At 38.8% G+C, this 22,309-nt stretch overlaps 1 protein-coding gene across 10 annotated transcripts in view; it reads right to left on the reverse strand.

The window, feature by feature from the left end:
* PDE4DIP (phosphodiesterase 4D interacting protein) overlaps window positions 1-22,309 on the reverse strand; it is a 97,097-nt gene that overhangs the window by 47,276 nt on the left and 27,512 nt on the right. For 2 of the 10 annotated variants that reach the window (XM_007428892.3, XM_088128520.1), the window contains exons 1-11: window positions 19,385-20,485; window positions 17,557-17,673; window positions 14,560-14,679; window positions 12,892-12,984; window positions 11,050-11,268; window positions 5,787-5,945; window positions 4,467-4,580; window positions 3,805-3,942; window positions 2,903-3,070; window positions 2,400-2,594; window positions 1,460-1,603 (exon numbers count right to left, since the gene is read on the reverse strand). In XM_007428892.3, the coding sequence (XP_007428954.2) occupies window positions 1,460-1,603; window positions 2,400-2,594; window positions 2,903-3,070; window positions 3,805-3,942; window positions 4,467-4,580; window positions 5,787-5,945; window positions 11,050-11,268; window positions 12,892-12,984; window positions 14,560-14,679; window positions 17,557-17,673; window positions 19,385-20,470 (2,553 nt within the window). In that variant the 5' untranslated portion in view covers window positions 20,471-20,485. Of the gene's footprint in view, window positions 1-1,459; window positions 1,604-2,399; window positions 2,595-2,902; window positions 3,071-3,804; window positions 3,943-4,466; window positions 4,581-5,786; window positions 5,946-11,049; window positions 11,269-12,891; window positions 12,985-14,559; window positions 14,680-17,556; window positions 17,674-19,384; window positions 20,503-22,309 lie in introns of those variants that run through there. The other 8 variants (XM_025167063.2, XM_088128519.1, XM_025167062.2 and 5 more) reach the window with 8 other exon arrangements.

Here is a 22,309-nt window from a genome sequence, read left to right on the forward strand (position 1 = left end):
GCATTTCTTCAGTTTAGATGTTTGTATACCACTCTTCACTTTAAAAGAATCTCACAGTTTTGTACACTGCACAAAAATACCTAAAAATTAAACATATTAAGAGGCTTAAAGCCAAAATCAACAGTATGCAAGCTGTAAATTTAAATTTTAAAAAATGCTTTTCAAAAGCCATTACAAATATTTTTTTAATGTGGTACCAAAATGAGTGTAGCATTTGTGCCAGGTTTTCTATTTTATTACATAAAACAGTTTCCCTTATGATCCCAATGAACTTCAACACCACTATGATAATAAAAGCTGTCATCATTCCCTCCTCTCTCTCACAGCTTGAACCTAAAGAGAAAATTGCTTGCAACATTGAATGAATGTCTACAATTTCCCCATCAACTAAATGGAAAGGGACAAATAAAAAGGACCCCAATTGATTTATTTATTTAAAAGACTTGTATAGCCACCCATATTATGAACCACAGCTCTGGGCAGTTCACAAGACAATAAAAACACTAAAAACCAAACAATCACAATAAAAACTCCTGGTGTCCTAGGGCAACTTTCTCCCACATATCAATAGTGCCTTACTGGACTATTACATATTACTTGATATGCATTCATTCTTATTACATTATGGGATTTCAATCACTTTTATTCTCAAAGGACCTGAATCAACATCTATTCAATAAATTAGTGAATTAGGTATAGCAGACTCCCTGTCCTTCAAATTTAATTAATGCAAAATAAAAAGTAATCGTTTTCCTTCATTGTTTCTGATGGCAGGGGGTTGCTGTGGGCAAGTGCTAAGGAGTGCGGGCAGGTGGGTGGGTGCCACAGGTAGGCACTAGGGAATGTGGGTGGGTGCTGCAGGTGGGCAGTGGCGGGGGGGGCAGTCATAAATATGAGCCCACCCAAATTTTGATCCCATGACCATGGAGGCACTGCGAATTTCAAGAACCAATGATTCAGCACCATCGTAACTTTGAACAATTGCTGAATGAATGGATGTAACCCAAAGACTACCTGTAAAGTTGTTTTGGTGTGATTTATTCTTGATAAACGCATGCCAGTTCCAAGTACTTAATATATTGTTTCAAGTGTTCATAACCCAACCTCTTATTAACCTATTCTAGAATTGTTTCCTTTATTGATTGAAGCTGACAGACCTACACACCTGCCTATTCCCCCTTTTCAAAGGTGGACCTATTGCTACTCATCTCAGCTATTCTACATACAGTAAATGCTGAAGGACAGCAATGCTGAACAGTCACCAAATGTTTTGCTTAGATACAGAACCCTACTTGTGATTGCCATTTGTTTAGCCCTTGCCGCCCTTTTCTTTCAATTCAAGATTCACCCAGCTGAGCCTTCTATCATTGCCTCTTGCCATCTGTGGCTTGCCTGATACTCATCTTTGTGAGTATCATGATACTTATCTGTGCTGCCCCATAAACCCAAACACTCTTACTTCAATAGAGTCCTCCTGTGGTACAAACTGAGCAGTAGAAGTCTCCGTTTTCTGTTGAAGAATTTGGCTAATCAGTTGCTGATGCAGGACTTGCAGCTCACAATTTCTCTCTATTAGTGCCTGTGCAATTTTCTTGGAATGTATCTAATTAGGAAACAAGGCCAGGAGAAAGGAAGGCAGGAGTTAATAAATGGGTCACCATAAAAATGTTTAATATTATATTTATAAACACACACTCACACACACTCACTTTGTTGACCAGACAAATATAGTTTGTTCCCAATATTACAGAAAAATGTAAAAATATTATTGGTCATCACTAATTTAAAAGAAAAATCAAAATTATCAGGAAATCCAAATCAGCATAAAAACAAAAACTAGAATGGGTACCACAGCCATGGCACCTTTCTTGAGAGGTGATGAAAACACACTCCAACAAGCATTTACCACCTTCGTCATTCAGGCAGCCACAAAGAATAAAAACAATATCTAATAGCCCTTGTCTCTCCAAGATTTTTGTCCATCTTCAGTTCATAAAAAGCATTTTTATACAAAGCAAATAAAATAACATAAAACTCCCATTTAGCCAGAACAGTTTCTGTTAGTATGATATCCAGGCTATAGCCTCTGGACATTCCACCAGAAGGTACTTGGAATAACTCTGCTGAATCCTCCAGGGATGTGATAATGGTAAAATTTCATCATCAACAGCAAGATTCTTGGTTGTGTTGTGATTTGATTATATCAGGCTCCTCAACCCATGAATAAGTTTTCTTAAGGCCTGAACAAGAATACATAGATGGCTGGAATGGTCATCTATAGGGGAAGGTGCAACATTGGGCAGGAAGCTGACCTAAATGATATGTAAGATTCCATTCAATTCTTTCCTTTTGTGATTCTATGATCAGACTGATCTGCTCATTCACTCTGCTTCACTTACATGGCTTTGCTGTTCTCTAGTGTTCAGAGCTTGAAGTAAGTCCTCGAGCTCAGTCACTTGTTCTACAACTTGCCGGCTCTTGTCCCTTAGGAGTTCTTTTATGATCTGATCCTTCTGCTGAAGGTGGAGGTGCAGGGCTTCCACAGCATCCCTCTGTCCAGGCTCCAGATTGCACAGCAGTGTTGCTGAAAGGGTCTGAGACAACAACAAAGATAAGCCTGGATGAGATCAGCCTTCCATCCCGTACTGTTTTGCTGCTAACCTAACTGGAAAACATTAATAGCAATGCTCCATCAACACCATACTGTTTCAGTAACAATATCAAAATGCCTAAGCCATATCTGTACCATTGCAAGAGCTATTTAACAAACTGGGATAGTATCTCTTATGCATCCCGGCCACTGTGCTCTAGATCTTAAGATGACATAATTGTTCTCTCAGGTCTGGAACTGCTGATTCCTTTCTCCAGCTTCTTTTCTAACAAGTTGAATCACAAGTCTTACCTCTACTTCTTTGCTTCTGTCATGCAGCTGCTGGATAATTCCTTCTTGTTCAGATTGCCACCTGTGAGATTTTGCTTCTATATTCTTGATCAGCCATTGCAAATTCTGGTTGGCTGCTAATAGCTTCTCTAGTTCCAGGTCCTTGGCTTTCAGCAAGCTCTCTAGGCACTTTTAAGGTAAACATGAACAACAAATAGCTCAAGATGGGACAAATCAAATCTCTTTCTGGATTTCCTGATGCCCAAAATAATCAGTATTGATTCCATCAAACCCTTCTTATGGTTTTAAAGCCAATCATGAATTTTGTCTCTGCTGTAAACTGCCCAGAGTTGTTTCAACAAGATAGGCAGTGACAAATTTGACATATATATAAATAAATAAAATCATATTAGGACAAAGGATAAATTCCATGGTGAAGCAATCATGTTGTACTCATTCAAGTTCAAATTCAGTTTCTTACAGCAGAGATAGGCAATTTACTGCCCCTACCTGTTTTGGACTACAACTTCTACAATCCCCTACCACTAGCCATGTTGGCTGGCATTCATGGTAGTTCAGTCCAAAATAACTAAGAGCACTAGATTGTCTTCCCTAACTTATAAAGTTATATACAACCTTATATAACTATATATAGTTAAAAAAAAAAGAATTTTATATAGCATTGAGATCTTACAAAACTGTCACAAGTCAGGATAGGCATGCCCGGATAGATAAATCATTGGCCTGCCAACTCAGCTATATATAACTGAACTAAAAATTAAGTATTAGCTGTGAACTGCTTCAAGTCAACCTCAAGCCATGGCTGTGGAAAACAACTGCATTTTAGTTTCAATCTCACTAGTGGGCAGAAAGCCATGGCCTATAAAGTAACCACAGCAATTACCCTTAGAGTGGCAATTTACCTGGATGGTAGCCTTGTTGCCAGAAATAACTTGACGTAGTCCTTTCAAATCATGATCTTGCTCTTCCATGGACAAACAAAGCTGGTTCAGTTCCTGTTCTCTGTCTTCAAGTGCAGAGAACTTCTCATCTACTGCTTGCTATAATAGAATCCCATCAACCCCCAGAAAGAATCGCATGAATAATGAGACACAAAAAGTTAAATAATCAGACTGGGGGTCTTGCTGCACCTGTCACAACCTTCTTAAATAAGCGTTACTTTTTCTTGGACTTCCACAATAGCTGTGTGTTTCAAGGAAAATATGCATTCAGCTTAAGGGAACACTAACATGAGTGCAACAAGATTGTCCCATCTCCTTAATACAAACACATATTTTCTTGGGATCAAGCAGCTACCATTCAAGTTGCAGCTTTTTTAAGGAGGCCTTGGCAGGTGCAGTAAACATGCTCATACCCCAGAATTACCTTTTCCATTTTGGAACTGAACAGCTGCATATTTCTAAATCAGAGAAACACATCTCTCACACCTAATTTAAAAAATTAAGCTGGCATCTTGTTCCTGTATCCCACATAGGAAGAAAAGGAGTACAGTGCCTCAAAGTCTATCACAAACATAAACAAAAATTAATAATCAAGAGATTTTCCTAGATGTCTCTGTAAGTACCTCCAAGGCAGCATCTTTATCTTTAATTAGTTGTTGCAATTTCTGTACCATTTTATCAGCTGTTGTAGAATTTTTGTCCAAATTCTGTTGATACTGTAAGAGGTCCTTAGATTCCTGGGAAAACAGAAGGCCTATCAGAACCATCAATAATCTATAAGAAAATGTATACATTTTTTCTATCAGGAAGTGCCATGAGTATCTAGTGACTTCCCTATGGTATTTTCAGGATCTAATACATTTTTTCCCAAGATTTTTTAATTCCAAATTTTTATTTTACTGTAAAGTGTCTTCTAATAAACAGCAATTATTTTATTGTTAACAGTTTCCACTTTTAATTGAATTGTTTCACTTTATTTTTTTAGACATTTCTGTAGATAATTTTATTAGGTAATTCCCATTTTGAAAAGAGGCATATACATTTCTTACATAAAAACAAATAATTTTGTATGTTTTCCTACACTTGTTACAATACAATAGAAAATGCATCTCTTCCCATTCCCCCAGTTTTGGAGAATATCTTCACTGTCCATTTGAGGTTAATTACCCTAATCCAGTAATTGGATGTTATTAGCATAATACTGCTCTTCCTAATTATAATTTGTAAATAAGGTAAAAAGAACTGGTCCTAATACACATTTCTATGGAATGCCTTCAATATGTGAACCGACCAAATTTTCTTATTCTCTTGAAAGAACTTTTTATTTGATGGCTACAACTTGATAACTACAATTTGCCTTTTAAAAGTTGTAGCAAAAGTTGTATGCTTATCTATTCATATACTGACCCCTTCAGAAAATTCTAAACACTTTATAAAAAAGAATATTAACTTTGTAGAAGCCATATGACTGTTTTAATAAGGTAAATAAATAAAATATTTTCTGTTTTAATAATGCTTCCCATCAATTTAGTTTGCCAGTCTGTAACTAAATTCTGAAGTTCAGTTATCTTTTAAAAATTGCCATTGCCATTGATCATATTCCAGTCTGATATAGAAGCCAAACTATGTACATATTACATATGGCTTGAAAGATCTTACCTTCTACTGAAAAAAAGAGCTTTTAAAGTGATTATGCAGTGATTATTTATATTTATTTATTTTTTATTTATAATTTGAATTTAGATACCGCCCATCTCACAAGGAAGTGACTACTCTTCAGTTTCAATTAATAGAACAGCCTCTACAAAATAGGTTCTTAGGCCTTTATTGATTATAATTTTCAATTATTCAAACTTTCTTTTTCTTCTCCCCTGCCACTCCAAACCCTTGGGATGGCCTTCAACTAGTCAGAGTTTAAAAGCCCATCCCTGTCTGCTCCTCACCTGTAGAAGCTGTTCCTTGCAAGCTAGACTGTGTGTCAAATGCTTAATTTTCTGGTCTTGTCTATGCATCTCCAACAATTTTTCCTTTTCTAAAGTACAACATTGCACATTCTTGTTCTGTAAATCTGTTTTTAAGTGCTGAAGTGTAGCACAGAATTCCTGAAAGAAACACACAAGTTTCATTAGCTGTGCAGCAAATTAGAAAAAAAAGCCCCTCAGTTGACAATTAATAGAAAAATAGAGTTAGGTTAGGGAGTGATACATTTAATTACAACCCAAGATCAGATAGAAATATTTAAATCAAAATAAGGGAGAAAGAGAAAATTATACTAGATCATCCACAGCTGAATATTTAACAAGGAATTCAATGTCCATACCACTAATGCATTTTTAGTAGCCTCTGTTCTGAAAGCACAGCAAGTAGACAAAACTTAAGCAACATTGTTGTAGCTTCCACACATTATAGAGAACTTCAGTTATGCACATTGTTTAAAATACCTCAAAGTTAATACATGATCCATCAGTTTTACTTTTCCCAGCTCTCACAAGCAGTCAAGTTGAACAAATTCTCCCTCTGGTAACCAAAAATAAACCACTGCATCTTAAAATAAAACCTCTTCTTTAGTTTACACATGTCCTCACATGAGTAAATAAATAGCAGGATGCTATAAACCCCGCTGTACACTCTTCTTAAAGAGAGGAGAAGCAATGCTTGTTCCTTAACCATTATTCTAGTCCTATTGAGCCAAGTGAAATTAAGAGCTGAGAAAGGAATTCAAACTTGCACACATCTCCTTCAGTAGACTTTTTCCAGGATGAATTAAAACCATCCTTGAGAGTCAGAAATGCCCCAAAACCATTGGAAAATATTAATTTCAACCAGTAATTTCAACAGTATGGCTAGGTTCTGGTTCAATAGATGACTTTCTTTGTATGATGAGCAGCAAGGCATTGAAACACAGTGTGATGTTGTAAAAATGCTTTCATAAATGCAGACTGCCTTGCCATCTTAAAGATCTTCATAACATGCAGACTGCCTTGCCATCATCTTAAAGATAAAGTTTCCCACTCTGGTTTAAAGTAGTGTTCTGGAAGTCATGTGATTTTATCTTCTCCTAAAGGTTTGCTGGGCCTTTACTACATGCCCTGACATCTTTTTTTTGCCATGCTCCTATGCTGTTGCCTTTATCTATCCCCAATCCATAAGCGAAACAGACCTACTGTAAGTTGCCTTTAGTTGTACTGATGCTAAAGTAGTGCTTTCCTTCTGAAGTCAACAGCTGCAAGATATGTAAACATGTAATGCTTTTCTCCCATTACTTAAAAGGCAAACTTGGGTGATAAGTAATAAATGGGATTAGAAAGACATTTATTGCCCATTTCAAGCAGAAACACACATTCTCTTTCCCCTTGTAGTCCTTGGGCAGCCTTGTCTGCTGCCATTCTGCTGTTGTCACTAATGAGGTGTTATAGAAAACATTGTTGGTTTTCTTATTAACCATCTTTTTGTCTTTATCATGATACACTTAATGTTATTTGTGTGTTTAGTAATATATATAGACCTATCTCTTCTTTTTCTTCCTTAGAACAATTTTTCCTCTCCTCTCTGAGAGAACTTATTAACTGATTCTGTGGCTTATGTTTCTCTCCTCTGCATGTCATTTAAATGAATCAGAGAACCTTTATTGCTGAAACTAATTGATCAAAAATAGTCAAGAAGCATAGTCTTGCATAGTCTATGCAATAGTTAAGAAGCATAGTCAAGAGGCATTTGCCTATACCAGCCTTTTGACCCTGGAGAAACCCTTGAAATATTTTTTCAGGCCTTGGGGAACCCCTGCACATTCAGGCTCAAACATAGGCCAGAAGTTACAAATTATATTTGTTTCATGTGTAGGCCTGTATATATGCATTAACATGTTCTTAAACTAAAAATAAAGAATGAAATGCACCTCTTTAATGTGAAACCTGTGCTTGTTTTTTGCTGCACAAATACTCAATTCTGGGCCGAACTTGAGTTTTGGAGATCAGTTGTGGGAAATTTTTGGCCTCTGCAGGTTGTGGTTTTGTTTTTGTTTTTTGGTGACTATTTTGGGCTACTTTTAAGGGCATATACAGTTTTTGAGCAATATATCAAACTGTCATGAATGATAACTGCAAAATGCTTCACAGGGACACAGATGATGCTGGCACCCTGAGTCAGGTCAGCCAACCTCCTCCCCTCTCCCTGCACCATCAGCACCTCATTCCCCAAATCCAGCTTCTCCTTTCTTCCCCCCCCCTCCTCTCCCAAGGACCCCTTTGCAAAACTAGAGGGGAGCTGATGCCTTGCAACCTCCAAAACCCTTTCCCTTAATATGTGGACTCCTCAACCTCTCCTGAAATCTTGGCACCCTGATGCCAAAGCCTTCACCACCACCACCACCACTTTTTCCTTCCCCCCACCTTCTTCCCTGTCCCCCTGCCACCGCCTTTGTAGGTGGCTCCTGCTGCTGCTGGTGCCACCCAGTCCTTGATCTCCTGAGCCCACCCTGAGACAGACCCCCCCTGGGCCACTGCGCCTGCAGAAAGGCAGGCATGTGCCTGCAGCCACTGGTGCCTGGGCCAGCCCAGCCCCAGATCTGCAGAAAGGCAGATATGTGCTGGCAAGGAGACCCCAGCACAGAGGCCCTGGCAGCGTCTCTCTCCCATGGTCTTTCACCCCCTGCTGCTTCTCCTTTCTCTCCTCCTCACTCCTTGGCTCCTCCTCTCTCACCTCCCCACTTGCGTGCGAGTGCACAATCTCTGCCCCCACCTGGGGTCCACACACACTCTAGCGGGCCAACCCAGTGTTGGAAGTTGGAGACTTTTTCTTTGGTCTCTGCTTTTTTTAAATAAATCAGAGTCTCCCAAGGAACTCCTTGGGACTTCTTGCGGAACCCTAGGGTTCCGCGGAACCTTGGTTGAGAAATCCTAGTTCATACCTTCTCCAAGAGATCACTTCTCTAATAATGCACTGATACAGTACTGGAAAGTTCTCCCCCTTGAGTGAACTCTTCTCACTACAGGTAGTCCTTGAGTTATGACTGCAATTGGGACTGGGATTGACCACATTGCTTAATTATGGCAATCCGGGCAGTCCTGGTTGTCATGGTAACCCAAGATGCGCAGGTCATTAAGTGGGAAGCAGAGGGAGTCCCAGATAAGGAGCTTGGGGGATGCCGCAGGGGAGTAGGGGAGGCCCTGGGAGGCCCAGCACAGGCTGGGCAGGGGGTGCTCAGTGCAGTGTAAGCTCAGAAAGGCCCGGGAATGGGGGCGCAGGGTCCATGTGATTGCAAGGAGGCTGGGGAAAGAGGGCATGGGGTGCATGCATGTGTGCGATCGCAGGGAGGTCATGAAAAGAGGGCATGGGGTACATGTGCATGTGTGCATAATTGCAGGGAATCCAAGGAAAGAGGGCACTGGGGTGTGTGCATACATGTGTGCAATTGCAGGGAGGCCAAGGAAAGAGGGCACAGGGTGCATGCAATTGCAGGAAGGCTATGGAAAGAGGGCGTGGGGTGCACATGTGTGAGTGCAATAACAAGGAGTTCAGGGAAAGAGGGCACAGGGCACGTGTGATTGCAGGGAGGCTGTGGAAAGAGGATTCAGGGTGTATGTGTGCGACTGCAGGGAGGCTGAGGAAAGAGGGTGCAGGGTGCATACAAGCAAAGAAAGATTACCCCAGCGACTTGCGACCTTCCTTGCCAGCCTCCCATTGACTTTGCTTGGGGGAAGCCAGCAGGGAAGGATGCAAATGGCAATCATGTGACCACAGGATGCTGCAACTGGTGGTAAGTGCTGGTTGCCAAGCACCCAAATTTTGTTCACATGACCATGGGGGTGCTGCAATGACCAGAACTTCGAGGATTGGTCATAAGTTCCTTTGTTCAGCATCGTTGTAACTTTGAATGATTGCCAAACAAATGGTCGTAACTTGAGGATTACTTGCAGTCATCTATCTGATAACTATGGAGCCTCAGAGACTGCGAAAGGGTAGAGAGGATGAAGAACAGGGAGTGAATCCATTATCTATTGGGAATTCTTGTGCCAACACCTATTCTTTTTTGCTATCAATCACTAAGATTTATTGTTTGCTTGCTGGTAACAGTTCCATGTGCTCATTAGTCCAATACTTGTTCTAGTCTTTTTTCTCCTTTTCCCTACGTGTGTATTTTGTTCTGCTATTACTATGTCAGAGAGCTTCTGAGAAAAAAAGAAGATTCCTGTCTTTGAAATTTTAATTAAATTATAAGGGAGAGAATTTCCTTATCGGGAGAAGTATGCACGCATTAGAATATTTTATCAAGTGAATATATTGTTAAAATTCTGTTGGGACCCATTATTGCTCTTGTTTCAATACTTATCCTGGATAGGCTACTGCAATGCACTCTATATGAGGCTGCCTTTAAAAAAACTCTGGATGCTACAGTGTGTCCAGATACAGCAGTCAGTATGTAGACTCCTGACACTGGGGGCACATTAACACTTATCTGTAGGTCTTGCACTGGCTTTCACTTGGCTTCTGGCTGCAATTTAAAGTACTGATTTTGACCAGTACTTGGCACCTGGGTACTTGCAAGACCACTTACTCCAATCAGAATTGGCCTGACTTTTAGGCCATTGTGAGTGAAACTACTCTCCATTTCTCATTTTGGGGAAATAAAGAGAGCTGACTCCAGAAGGCACTGTGTTTCAGTAGCAGCACTGATTCTGTGGTTCTCTCAGTGGAGGTCAGATGGCATTTAGGAAGATGCTGAAGACTGAGCTGTTCCACAGAGCACTCTAGCTGGACTTAGTCTTTATTATTTATTTATTTCTGATTCCTTGGATTCCTTGGGTTTGATTTTGTTTTAATTGTTTCTAATTTTTACCATTCATATTTTAAATATGTCTGTTTCAGGTAAACCCTCAAGAGTTTATTTGGATTGCAGCAAGATGTAAATACAATAATAAACAAGCAAAATAAAACAACCGTGGGTTAAACTGCTGTGTTCACAAGAACATCACATAGTAAAAAATACCAACTATGGCCAGACTAAGTTACCACAAATCAGTTGTGTGAAATTTCTACAATATTGCTTATGTGAAGGGGTGGCAGGTTCCAATGCAAATGCATATTTTTTGAGTCTGAAAATATAACAAGAGAAATACTGAAGCTACTTGGGCAATCAATGAGAAGAGGAGTTTATTTGACCCATCTAGGCCCAGATTCTTCCATATAAGTAATAAGGTCACACTGTACCTTATTGTGTCTCCAAGCTGCTTCTTTTTGTAGCTGTTCTTCTTGCAACGCTGTCTCTAGAAACTGGCTGGTCCTTTTGGCCTCAACCAACTGGCGATCCTTTTGTTGCTGGGCCCACTTCAGTTGTTGCACTTCCAACTGAGTGAGGAAAAGGGCATTCTGTACATCAAGAAACGCTATTTGTTGTTTCTGTTGCAGTGAAGAACAGCCCTCTGAGTTCTAATAAGATACAAAAGTAGGAAACAGAACCGAGGCAGTTCAGGCAGAGAAATCACTGATCGGTAAAATGCTGACATTAGCATAAGTTTTAAAAATGCACTCTGAGTATCACAGGGCATCAGAGATCTCCACAATTGTGATAATATTTCAGAGTCTTCATGTGAAGCTGTGCAGAATTCAATGATCTGGACAGCTGTCCTTGGATGGCCGTAGATGACTTACTAAATAAAGGCAGCTGCCATTATCATTCACACTCTCAGCAACAGAATTGTTGCTTCTTTTAGTCTTTTTCCCAGCAGTAGAAGGAAACAGGAAAAACAAAGGTGGTACTTGAACCATACCAGCCAACCACACATTCCCTCTTATTCAATTCATATCCCATGAGAAGGATCAAAGCACTGGTTTGATTTAGATTGCCTGGAAGCTAAGAAAGCCTTAATTTGGCTTTTTAACAAATATAAGGAAGATCTGCAGGCATATTCTATTATCAAAGAAAAGATAATAAAGGCAATTGTTCAGCTGGAAAAAAAGGGAAGCAGTTAGAACTTCCTGGCAGCAGCTGATAGTCACAGCCCGGGCCTGAAATTCAAACCCAATTTGGTGGCATATAGCTGCGCAACCAATAAATCATCCACCTTGCTCCACTTTTATAATTCCAGTTTACATGCAAAGTCACTTCACCTCCCTTCCTTATTGGGTCTATTTCTTTGAATAATTAATGTCCTCTGACTTCCATATTCTAATCATGATTCTCATCCCACTGGGTTTCTTAATACTTAAGTGATCATTGTTGCTTTCCCATGTTAGGATTTCTACTTCTTCCTGTTTGTTATCCATTCTCTGAGCACTAGTGTATAGACACTGGAACCCGCGGATGTCATTGTTGACTCATCTCCCTACCACTGGAAATTGGAGATTTCCAGATAATATTTCCAGGTTTGTGACTCCTCCATTGCCATATGCAGCTATGTACCTTATGGTCTGTGCCTTGTCTCCTGTCCCCTTCTTTAAAACCATTCTATTAAGCTTTGCAAGGCTCTAGCCGAACACATTTCTCCCTACCCTTGTGAGGTGCAGACCATCCCTGCCTCAGAGCCACTTATACTGATGAACTAGGCCATGGACTAGGAACCCAATTATTTCTTGAAAACACCATCTTCTTAGCAATAGTTGCATTGTCTTCATACCATTTCTACACACTATGAAGTCCTGAAGTATTTTGAATACTAGCAAATCTATCAATTTCTTTCTACTGTACACTTTCTACTGTAGACAGTAGATCACTATTGTTCTACCTGCTCACCTTAATTATTGGCTATAAACAGATAAAGAATTAGCTTCCAAAATACCCAATTATTTAACCTTCTTCCTTTGGAAAAGTAAAATATTTGCATCTTATAATATGCTACTGTATCATCTACGTCAATATTGGAAATGTTTTAGCTGACATTTTGCACTTTTTCTGGATTTAATGGGAAATTTCCTTTGTTTTTAGTATACATTATATTTTAGAGCTAATCATCTTGTAAAACTCAAAAGAAAAAACAAACCTGTAAACTCAAATGTTTGGGGGATATAAAGAAAAAAAATCTTAATTTTAAAAAATCCAAGAAACAGCCATACCTGTAATTGCCCAAGCTGGCTCTTATGTAGCATGTCTTGTAGTTTGGCTATTCTCTCAGTCTGATTTTGAATCACATGATTCAGTTCTTCACACTACAGGAAACAAGACCAAGCTATTTGAAATCAGAAAGCAAACCAGAAGCAGAAGAAAAAGATTGTCTTTCAATCGTCTAGGAGACATAACCTCCAGTGGTGGCGCTTGCACGGGAGTCGGGAGCAGTTGCCGGTAAGCATGAAACTGCACTCGCCCGAAAAAGGGCGCAAAGCAACGGAAACCCTGCCTCCTGCACTCGCCAGCTGGGCTCTGCTCTAGGAAGGAGGCCCTGGCAAACCACTTCCGAAACAATTGCCTTGAAAACTGCAAGGACTCGTCCAAGCAGTCACTGCAGGGTCAGTAATGACTGAGCGCAGGCAAAAAAAAAAAAAAAATTCTCTCTCCTGCTGCCATTTTCTCAAGGACACTGATGACAGTGTTATGTTTCTCTTCAAGGGGAAACATGAGTGTGGACTTGAAACTAGCAGCATTTCAGTTATCAGCTTGAAATGTTTATATCAGAAGTAAAGCTGCCAGGATAAGAATTCCTCTACAGGAAAACAGAGAAACAGGTGCTAGTTCAGTGATAATACAACTGTAAATGGCTAATAAGGCTCTACAACCAAAGTATGAAATCTGCAAAGTAATATTTGCATATTTAGGGACCTAGGAATGTGCTAGGTATGTAAAGAGTTCATCAAGTTACAATCCACATGTCCTTTTGAAGATAAAAAACAGTTAATTATAACAGGAAACTTAAAAACCACATGATTATCTTTATGGAATAACTACCAAGTGTCAACAATCATTGTGCATTTTCAAAAATTAGACAGCTATTGAGAAAAGTTGTTTTGTTGCCATATTTTTTCTATTTATTGCCAAAATGAATTTATTAACATCATGTGGTTGTAGAAAAGCATATGAGCTTAACAGTTGGCTCAAAAGTTGAACTTTTATGCATTAAGAATTTTCTGCTCTGAATAATTTCAAATTTCAACAGATTCTTACTTTTGTTCTATAGTTGACCACTTGTTTGATTATGAAGATTAGTGTGCCCTTGAAACATATTAATCAAAATATAAATTAATGCTGAGTGTATTTTGTAATTATTTTTATAATAATCACAATAATGCTTTATATATTTATATATATATTTAAAGCATTATTGTGATATGTATTTACATACACACACACACATATATATTGCAAAGCAATTGTTGCTATACCATAACTCAATTTCTTGTTCACAGTATTAAAATTATTATTCATGGAAGTTTCTTTTGTAAGATTAAGGCATTCTTATATATGAAGGCAGATCTTATCTAAACTGCAACAAATGACAGCTGAAATTATCTTATTTCAGGACACTAGTAATATCTCACTTGCTAAATAACTTTTATGAAAACCCTGGGGAAGAGGGAACATATGCAAGTGGCAATTCTAAATGGGCGAAGAGTATTTTCAGTATCACTATACCTTGACACATTTATTGGAGGTGATTTCAATCAAGTACTTGACCATTTGCAAATAATATTATAGGCTGAGAGGAAAGCATCTGTTACTCACAATTGCCAGAAAATTACTCTTCAGTCATTAGATCTGTATCAGCATTTATTCTTCAAAGAATTACAAACCTCATTTTCTTTGCTCTTCAACGTCTCATTCAACTTCTGGATTATGTGATTCTGTTTCTTGGATGTGTGCTGGACAGATTTCAGTTCAAAATTCATTTCATTCAATTTCTCTTGCAGCTGCTGAAAACCATAAACAAACATATTTTATATCATTAATTTTTATTTTTATAGTAGGTAAATATTAATATTCTACTGAGTTGTCACCAACCCCTCTCTGTATTTGCTTCTCTGTTTTAAAGCAGTGAATCATTGCATCAATGAAAAATTACAGCCCTCCAAATTTGAAGGGTTTTTAAAAGAAATCTGAGAATTATAGGTTTTCTTTGAAATCAACGTTGTAGCTCATATAATTGCAGATTAAACGCCAGATACTGTATAGTTTTCAGGGCCCTCCACATTTGCCCTTTTCTGTTGTCCAAATAGCTCTGATCCATATGTATTTTCATCTACTCAGTAAGTAGATTTAAGAAATATATAATCAAATTGGAGAAAAAGTAGGTACCCACAGGTTTTTGAGATTAAGAAAAGGTGAAGTAGCAGCAAATTGTCTTCTGACTACAAAGTACCACAAATATAACTAAATACAGTAAAGCATGTAAATACTTCAGCGAAAAGGTATTACCTTCTGCACACACAGACATTTTACATATATGCAAATTCAGGGGAGAGTAAAAGGCAAACTACAAGAATCTCTGGCTTGCTCTGATGCCTGATTTGAGTGCACGATTCCTCTCATTCCAATAGCCTTGCAAGTATACACTTATTCTATAACAATAATATTTTTCTATTAAGGGAATGAAGAAATGAATAAAGGAAAATATTACCAGATTCATGTAACAAGGTAATCATTATATTCTATTCTGACACCAAAAGGAGCATTACTTTTTTTCTTTTAAGAGCTCATCACAGCTTTAAGTTGAACAGCACAAAAAATGGCAAAAGGTTGTCTAAGCATTTATTTTTTTTGGTCAATTTTCTATCTATAGCATCCAATAAATGCTTTATTCCTCAATTGATTAATATGTTTTAGAAGTCAGCTACCAAAACATGATGGAAAACTACTCCAAATCAGAGCTGGGAAAAAATTAAGGAGAAAATTAAGACTTATGTAATTTCTTCATGTGCCAGACGCCAGTTTTTCTGGGGCCTGAACTTACACACTAGTCTTAACTGAGCTTACTGGATAATCCCCATAATATTGCTTTCAACCTGCACAATTACAGGCATAAACATAGACTCATAGTCCACATGAGTTATGGAAATACTTATGGAAAGAAGATGTGCACACTGTTGGCACATTAGCTTATAGCAGGTTTTTAGATTTCCATATAGGAGTTTTACACAGAGAGATCTGCTAATTTAGTGAGAGATAATCTATATACAACAAGGCTTTCATCTTGATTTTAAAAAATAATACATTAACTTTCAGATAGCATGAACAAGAGAAGGGAAATTAATGGCTGAAGAATAAATTAAGGATAAACTCACTCAATTTTTTTGTAACTGAGCCAAAAAATAAACTTCAGAATAGCTGAATTTTCACCAGAAATCCCAGATGGTTCTATAGCTACTTACCTTCAAATAAGCCTGAACGGCATTTATTTAAGACATCATCAATATGCCTTTTTAAAGGCACAAAAAAAATTATGGTACGGATTGACAGTTTTTAAAAATTATTTCTGTATTATTTCTATATTACTGCTATATGAATGTACGGGTTGGATCTTGGAGATAATCTGTTCCAACAACATGCTCAATGCAGAAAGCCACTATGTTTAAGCACCTCCAATAGGAATTTCTTCCTGATGTCCAATTAAAATCAATTTCTTGTAAAGGTAGTCCCCAGGTTAAGAAAGCCTGGGTTACAGACAACCCATAATTAAAAACGGAGCTTATTGTAGCAAAATTCAAGTTAAATGCACAATGATTCAAGTTAAATACACAATGGTTCAAGTTCATTACACAATACTACTTGTACAGTATTATGCAATAATACTGTTCTGGCTTACATACAAATGCTCTCTCTGGACAAGCTCCAATTTGTCAATGTCCTTAAAATGTGGTGCTCTGAACTAGCTGCACTATTTAGGAGCAATCAGACCAACGAGAATAAACAGGAACAGTGACCCCTTTTAATTCCAACGCTACGCTATTGATGCAACATAGAACTGCATTTGCTTTTTTATGCTTTTCCAACTTAACAAAATGTTGGAAAGAAATTATGCAAATAGCTTTGGATTCTGCCTGCTTGTCTCTCCACCAGCAGCCTAACTTTCCAGAAATTGAACAGGACAACATTTGATATACTGTAGTCAGAGACGCCTGGAAAAGAAAAAATGAGTATGAAGAGAAATTCAATCAAGAAAATATTCCTCCTCTGCATCCCTATGATGGAAGTTGTTTCTTCGAATGCTGCCAACTGTTCTATTTTCACCTACCCCTTCTCTTGGACATGTGACCCTGAGTATAAGCAGCTTTGCCCTGTCCTGCCCAGTGCACATATACAAGTACAAAAGGCAGAAGTACAGAAACATGCAAGATTTCTTTACACAGAAGAAAACAGAGATACCTCCAATGGCCACTGCTGGTCAAGGGATTAGGAAGAACTCCAGAAGATGTATGTCTATACTTTCCCCGCCTCGCCTGCAGCTGCATCACAGTGTTGGTTCATTCAGCTACCAATACACCCCAGATTTTTTTTTCATGCACTGCTGTCCCCACCATCCGATACTCATGCCTTTGATTTGTCCTTGTTAAAATTCGTCTTGCTGGGTTTTGCACAATGTTTCAGCTTGTTAAGATCCTCTTGACTTCTAAGGTATTTGCTTAATTCTCTCCAACCTTAAAAGCCAAAACTGCACTAAATCAGGAAGGTGTATCCTAGCTTCTCTATACATATGCCAGCAAATGCCAGCACACTGACTGAAGATGTTACAAGTAAAAACAATTCTGTTGTAGCCAAGCTAATTTACAATACTTTTGAAATTAAATAAATACCTTATTCATAGCATTTGAACAGCTTTTTTCCATAAGTTCTGTATTATTTAACAGAGTTTCCTCTTCACTGAATGACATTTTACAGTAAGTTAGCTGCTGATTAACATCACACATATTCTGCGGAGACAAAGAGAATAAGAAAAATAGTATTTGCTGAAATATGTGCCTTCTTTATCTTTCGTTGTTATGTCATTTAACTAAAACTGCTTGGAAGAGGCAAAGTGCAGCATTTATTAACAAAACTCAACTTTCTTCAAGCTGTTGAACTTGAGTGGATTTCTTAAAGCATCATTATCTTTTTTTTTCCTGGTTTATGAGGAAGCCTAAAAAATATTCAGCTTCTTTAATAAATAGCAGAGAAGTTTGAAGGCAGTTTTTGCAAATCATTTCAAAGTATAAATTATGCACAGGCCTAGATAGCGACACCTTTCACTAACATATCTTTGGAATATCTCTCTGCAGGACAGAAGTAAAATTAACTAGTTTTTTTAATGGAATGCAGCTTGTACTCTAATATTTTGGCTACATTGTTAGCAGAACCTAACAATGTCCGCTAAGAATCTGTTATATTGAACAGATCAGGGTAAAACCATTGTATTTATCTGAATGTTGATTCTTTGTGTTTAGAACATAGGTATTTTATTATTGTATTTTCTTTTACCTATTTTATCCTGGAAATAGACCTTGCATTTTACCTTTATTTTATTTTCTTTGATATGGTCATAAGACTAATCAATTATCTATCTATCATTTTGGCCATTATATTACCCAAACAGATTTTTTTTTCAGCCTATGTGTGAGCCCCTCCTTTTTTCTTATTTGTGATCAATTTAAGAAACTCACCCTAGATCAGGTATCAATACAGATAATCACGTACCAGTTTAAGATCAGTAGCCCTTTGTAGCGTTATATGATCTCAAGCAAGACTGCAACCTTGTTTATTGACTTCAGTAGGATTTCTCTATGAATACTAAGGATTGTGCATACATAATACTAAAACTATAGAAAGCAGCTTCTCTTCCACAAATTACGGAATAATTATAACTTCACGATTTTAACAGAATCTGAATTTAAATGAGTTCTCTATTGTCAAACAAACTAGAATAAAACAAAATTGCTGAAAAGAAAGTACTGTCATTGGAAAATTGGCTGCTATACTGTAATTACAAGCATCTCTCTACTTTCTAAGGGTAACCGAAATTAGCATTTATTGCTATATAAATGCAGTTAGAGGTACTCTTTGTTAAGTATAACCACTTAAAGTATAAATAAAATTTACAAAATTTGAATTGCTAGCAAAGTCAATGAAATTCATAATAAACTGCAGTCTCCTTGCACATGATATCGGGCATGCCAGTGAGGATAGTCTGCAGTTGATACTTTGTGACAATTGCTACTAATTCCCATTTTTAAAAAACCAGAAGATATGCCAATTTCTTATGTGAAAATCCTAATCAGACCACAGCTAGCACAAATCTGGACTAATAAACTCAATTCCAGAAGAAATCTCTAAAAAAGAGAGATAATTCTTATTTTTAAATATAAGAGTAATGTAAGGCAGAAAAGAGTACGTCTACAAAAATAACATTAATTTTAGTCATTTACAAAGCAAAAATAACCCAAGGCTAAAGGAGAAAAAACTCCAGCCAAAAAGACCAGAAAATGAAGATAAAATTTTCAGAAGCCAACAAGAATGGGTGAAGAAAGCAAGTAGTAAACTGTAGGTGGATTACAAAAATATTGAATCTCAAGCCAAAATTGAGTTTTAGGTACAGGATGACAATATTCAAGGCTTTGAAAGGCAGAATAGGCAGAAATAATCTTCTACCTTAGTTCGAAGTGGAACATAATCCATACACAAGTCTTCCCACAATTCCTGAAGATCAGACATCTCCAAGGGAAAAGCTAAAGCAAAACCAGGTTGAGATTTCAGCACCACATTCGGGAAGCCAGAAGAAGAGCTTTTATCGAAGTCCTGGCAATGAGAACTTGATTTTACAGGAACAGGCAACTTGCTCCCCCTGGGACTCTGGACTGGCTTGCAGTCAAAAGCTTTCACCAAACTAAGGGCTACCTCTAACCTGTTGCCCTGAAGTGACAAGCTGTGGGCTCCACAGTCACTTATACAGTTACACGCCGTGCTCCTCTTTGCGTCCGTTACCGTTTCCTCATCTTTCGGATGTGATGCACCGGCTATCGCGGTTGCGTCCAACGACTCAAGAGACGATTCGGGAGTTTCCCCTTCCACGCTTTCTTCATCCAAATTCGCCTTGACGCTTAGCAAGTCAGCAATCACTGGCTCACATATAGGTAATTCTTCACTACAAACGTTGGCAGAACACCTGGATGATCCACAGGAGAGATTTCTTGCCACCTTCCGGGGGATTTTGCAAATTGCCTCATAGTCAGCATCCGCAACGCGCAGCACAGCGCAACCCCGACACCGCCTAGGACGGCTTTCTGCCGCGTGGCACGCTTGTGGGTCCCCAACGCGCTCCTCCGGCTCTGTCCAGCATTCAAACCCTGAATACGCGAAGTCTTCCTGGAGGAGAGCCGAGTAGCGGAGATCCGGCAGGCTAGACGCGTCCGCCGTCTCGTCGGTGGGCTCGTCATTGTTCTTCCTGTATATTCCGGCGATACACAGCTTGAGGCGGTCCTTTTCTAGCATCAGCTTCTGCAACCGCTCAATTGACAGCGCTTCGATGCGGGCAATAACGGTATCAAAGCGATATATGCGCTCCAACATAAAGGCGCACTTGCTGCAGATAAACTCGTTTTTGCCATCCCGGGAAATCTCCTTGCCCAGGACATGCGAGAGCAAAACCTGCAAGTTCAGCTTCGCTGCGGTGTGGAAGATCCAGCGCCTTTGGTTGCCACAAAGTTCCCGACCGCAAATCCGGCAGGATTCCCTCATTTCCCCAGCTTCCTCCTTCGGGGCCTCCCCTCTCTTTTCTCTCTCTTGGTCGCCGGAGGAACTATTTCCCGGCTGCGTTGGTTTTAGCTGACCGAAGCATCACTAACCCAGCCGGGTCAGATGGGAGGAACCAGATAATCCCCTCCCCACGGAACAGCCTGACCCAGAAACGCCCCTCCTCCAACCTCACACACCCCTCCGGCCGAACCCAACAGCTGGTCTACTGGCGACTTCGGTATCCAAAAGCGCCCTCCTCCAACAAGCTGAACCGTGCTACTAAGTCCCCCTTTCCCCCAGGCTGCCTCAGGAGCGGGAAAGATGCTGCAGGAGTAGCCAAATTTTGATAGCGGCCCAGATTTCAAGATGGCGGCCGTGACAATAGCAACACTTTTAGCGCAAAGATTCTTGGGGAATGTAGTTTGCCAGCAGCCCGAGCAAGAAAATACCGTAATATATGCTGAAGATGCCACATCATCACTCCCTTCCCGCCGGCCTCGAACCGCGCCCTTCTTTTATATAAAAGCGCGAGGCTGCCCCGCGTTCAATGCATTAAAGGAATGCATTAAGCGTACCTTCATATAGAAATTATCTTTACTGACTCCGAAACTTTTTGATTTGTTGATTAAAGATACACAGAGCTGTATAATCTTGTTTCTATTTAATTACTGTGTTGCAGATGCCGAACAAGTCCCACCAGTCCGAGACAAAGGCTCAAATATGAATGGGTGAACTCCATACGAGCGTGATCGAGTTAAAAAAAACGGTTGAGATGGTTTGGTCATAAAGAATGAATAAGGATTAAACTGCAAAACAGATACATATATGGAGGAAGAGTGAATGGGCCAAAAGGAAGGGGAATTCCATCATGTTAGTGGTGGTGGTGAAAGGGAAGAAATTTAAATAACAAAAAGCAGTATGGAGGTAATGGAAGAATGATTTGCCAGGATAGAGGGATATGCAGAAGTATAGTGAATGGTGTTTGGATAAATCAGATTTAGATTTTTTCTTCTTTATCTCATGCCTTAATTTCTTTGGCTATTTTTTACTCCTTTTCAACACTGCATAATGAAAGAATGAAAGCTTACATGTGTTGGTTACATCATCCCAATGCACCAAAATATTTCTTTAGGAGTACAGAACAGAAGGATCACCTGGTATTCTCCCTTCCTTCATTATTTTGCTGCCATTATATACACAGAAGGGTTAAAACTGGAATAATCAAAGGCCACTCCCTTTGGGACTACCCATGCTAATTTTCGATAGTATTTTTAAGCAGCTCTGGAAAGTACTGTGGCTTTTGATATAAATAATGTAAATTGCTGCGTGTTATTCAGTCTGTGTTTTTGCCTGCCTTTCATCCATATTTGCCAGTTTTTTTTTCTGTTTGCTGCTGTTTAATAAATACATATCAAACTAGATCTTTGCTAGTTGAACTTAGTGGTGTGTGCTTGCTTTGAACTGGATATAGGGGTTAACCTTTATCTAGGCCTTAAGTAAGTAGTACTATTGCTAGAAAAGCCTGTTTGATTTCCTCAGCTGGTTCAACAAACAAAAGTATAAAGCCGAGAAAACACTTTTTGTGGTTTGCATTAGTCATGCCCATCATTGAGTGATGTGGCTATCCCACTAGTTGAATAAAAGGTTAGAAATATACTGAAAGTAATAAAATTAAGGGCAGAAGGTTAAAAGTAAAAAATGTAAAAATGTTGATTGAATGTTCAAAATGTTGCAGACTGTATTTTTAACTACAGTGATTACAGTCACATCCATTATATGTTGGACTCTCTCTAGGGCTGTATCAGCAGAAGTACAGCATTGAGATTATAGGAAGTGATAGCT

This window comes from Python bivittatus, unplaced genomic scaffold, assembly GCF_059951505.1.
Source record: "Python bivittatus isolate LINGU-HERP-01145 unplaced genomic scaffold, Pbiv_v1 ctg000700_np1212, whole genome shotgun sequence".
Lineage (NCBI taxonomy): Eukaryota > Metazoa > Chordata > Lepidosauria > Squamata > Pythonidae > Python > Python bivittatus.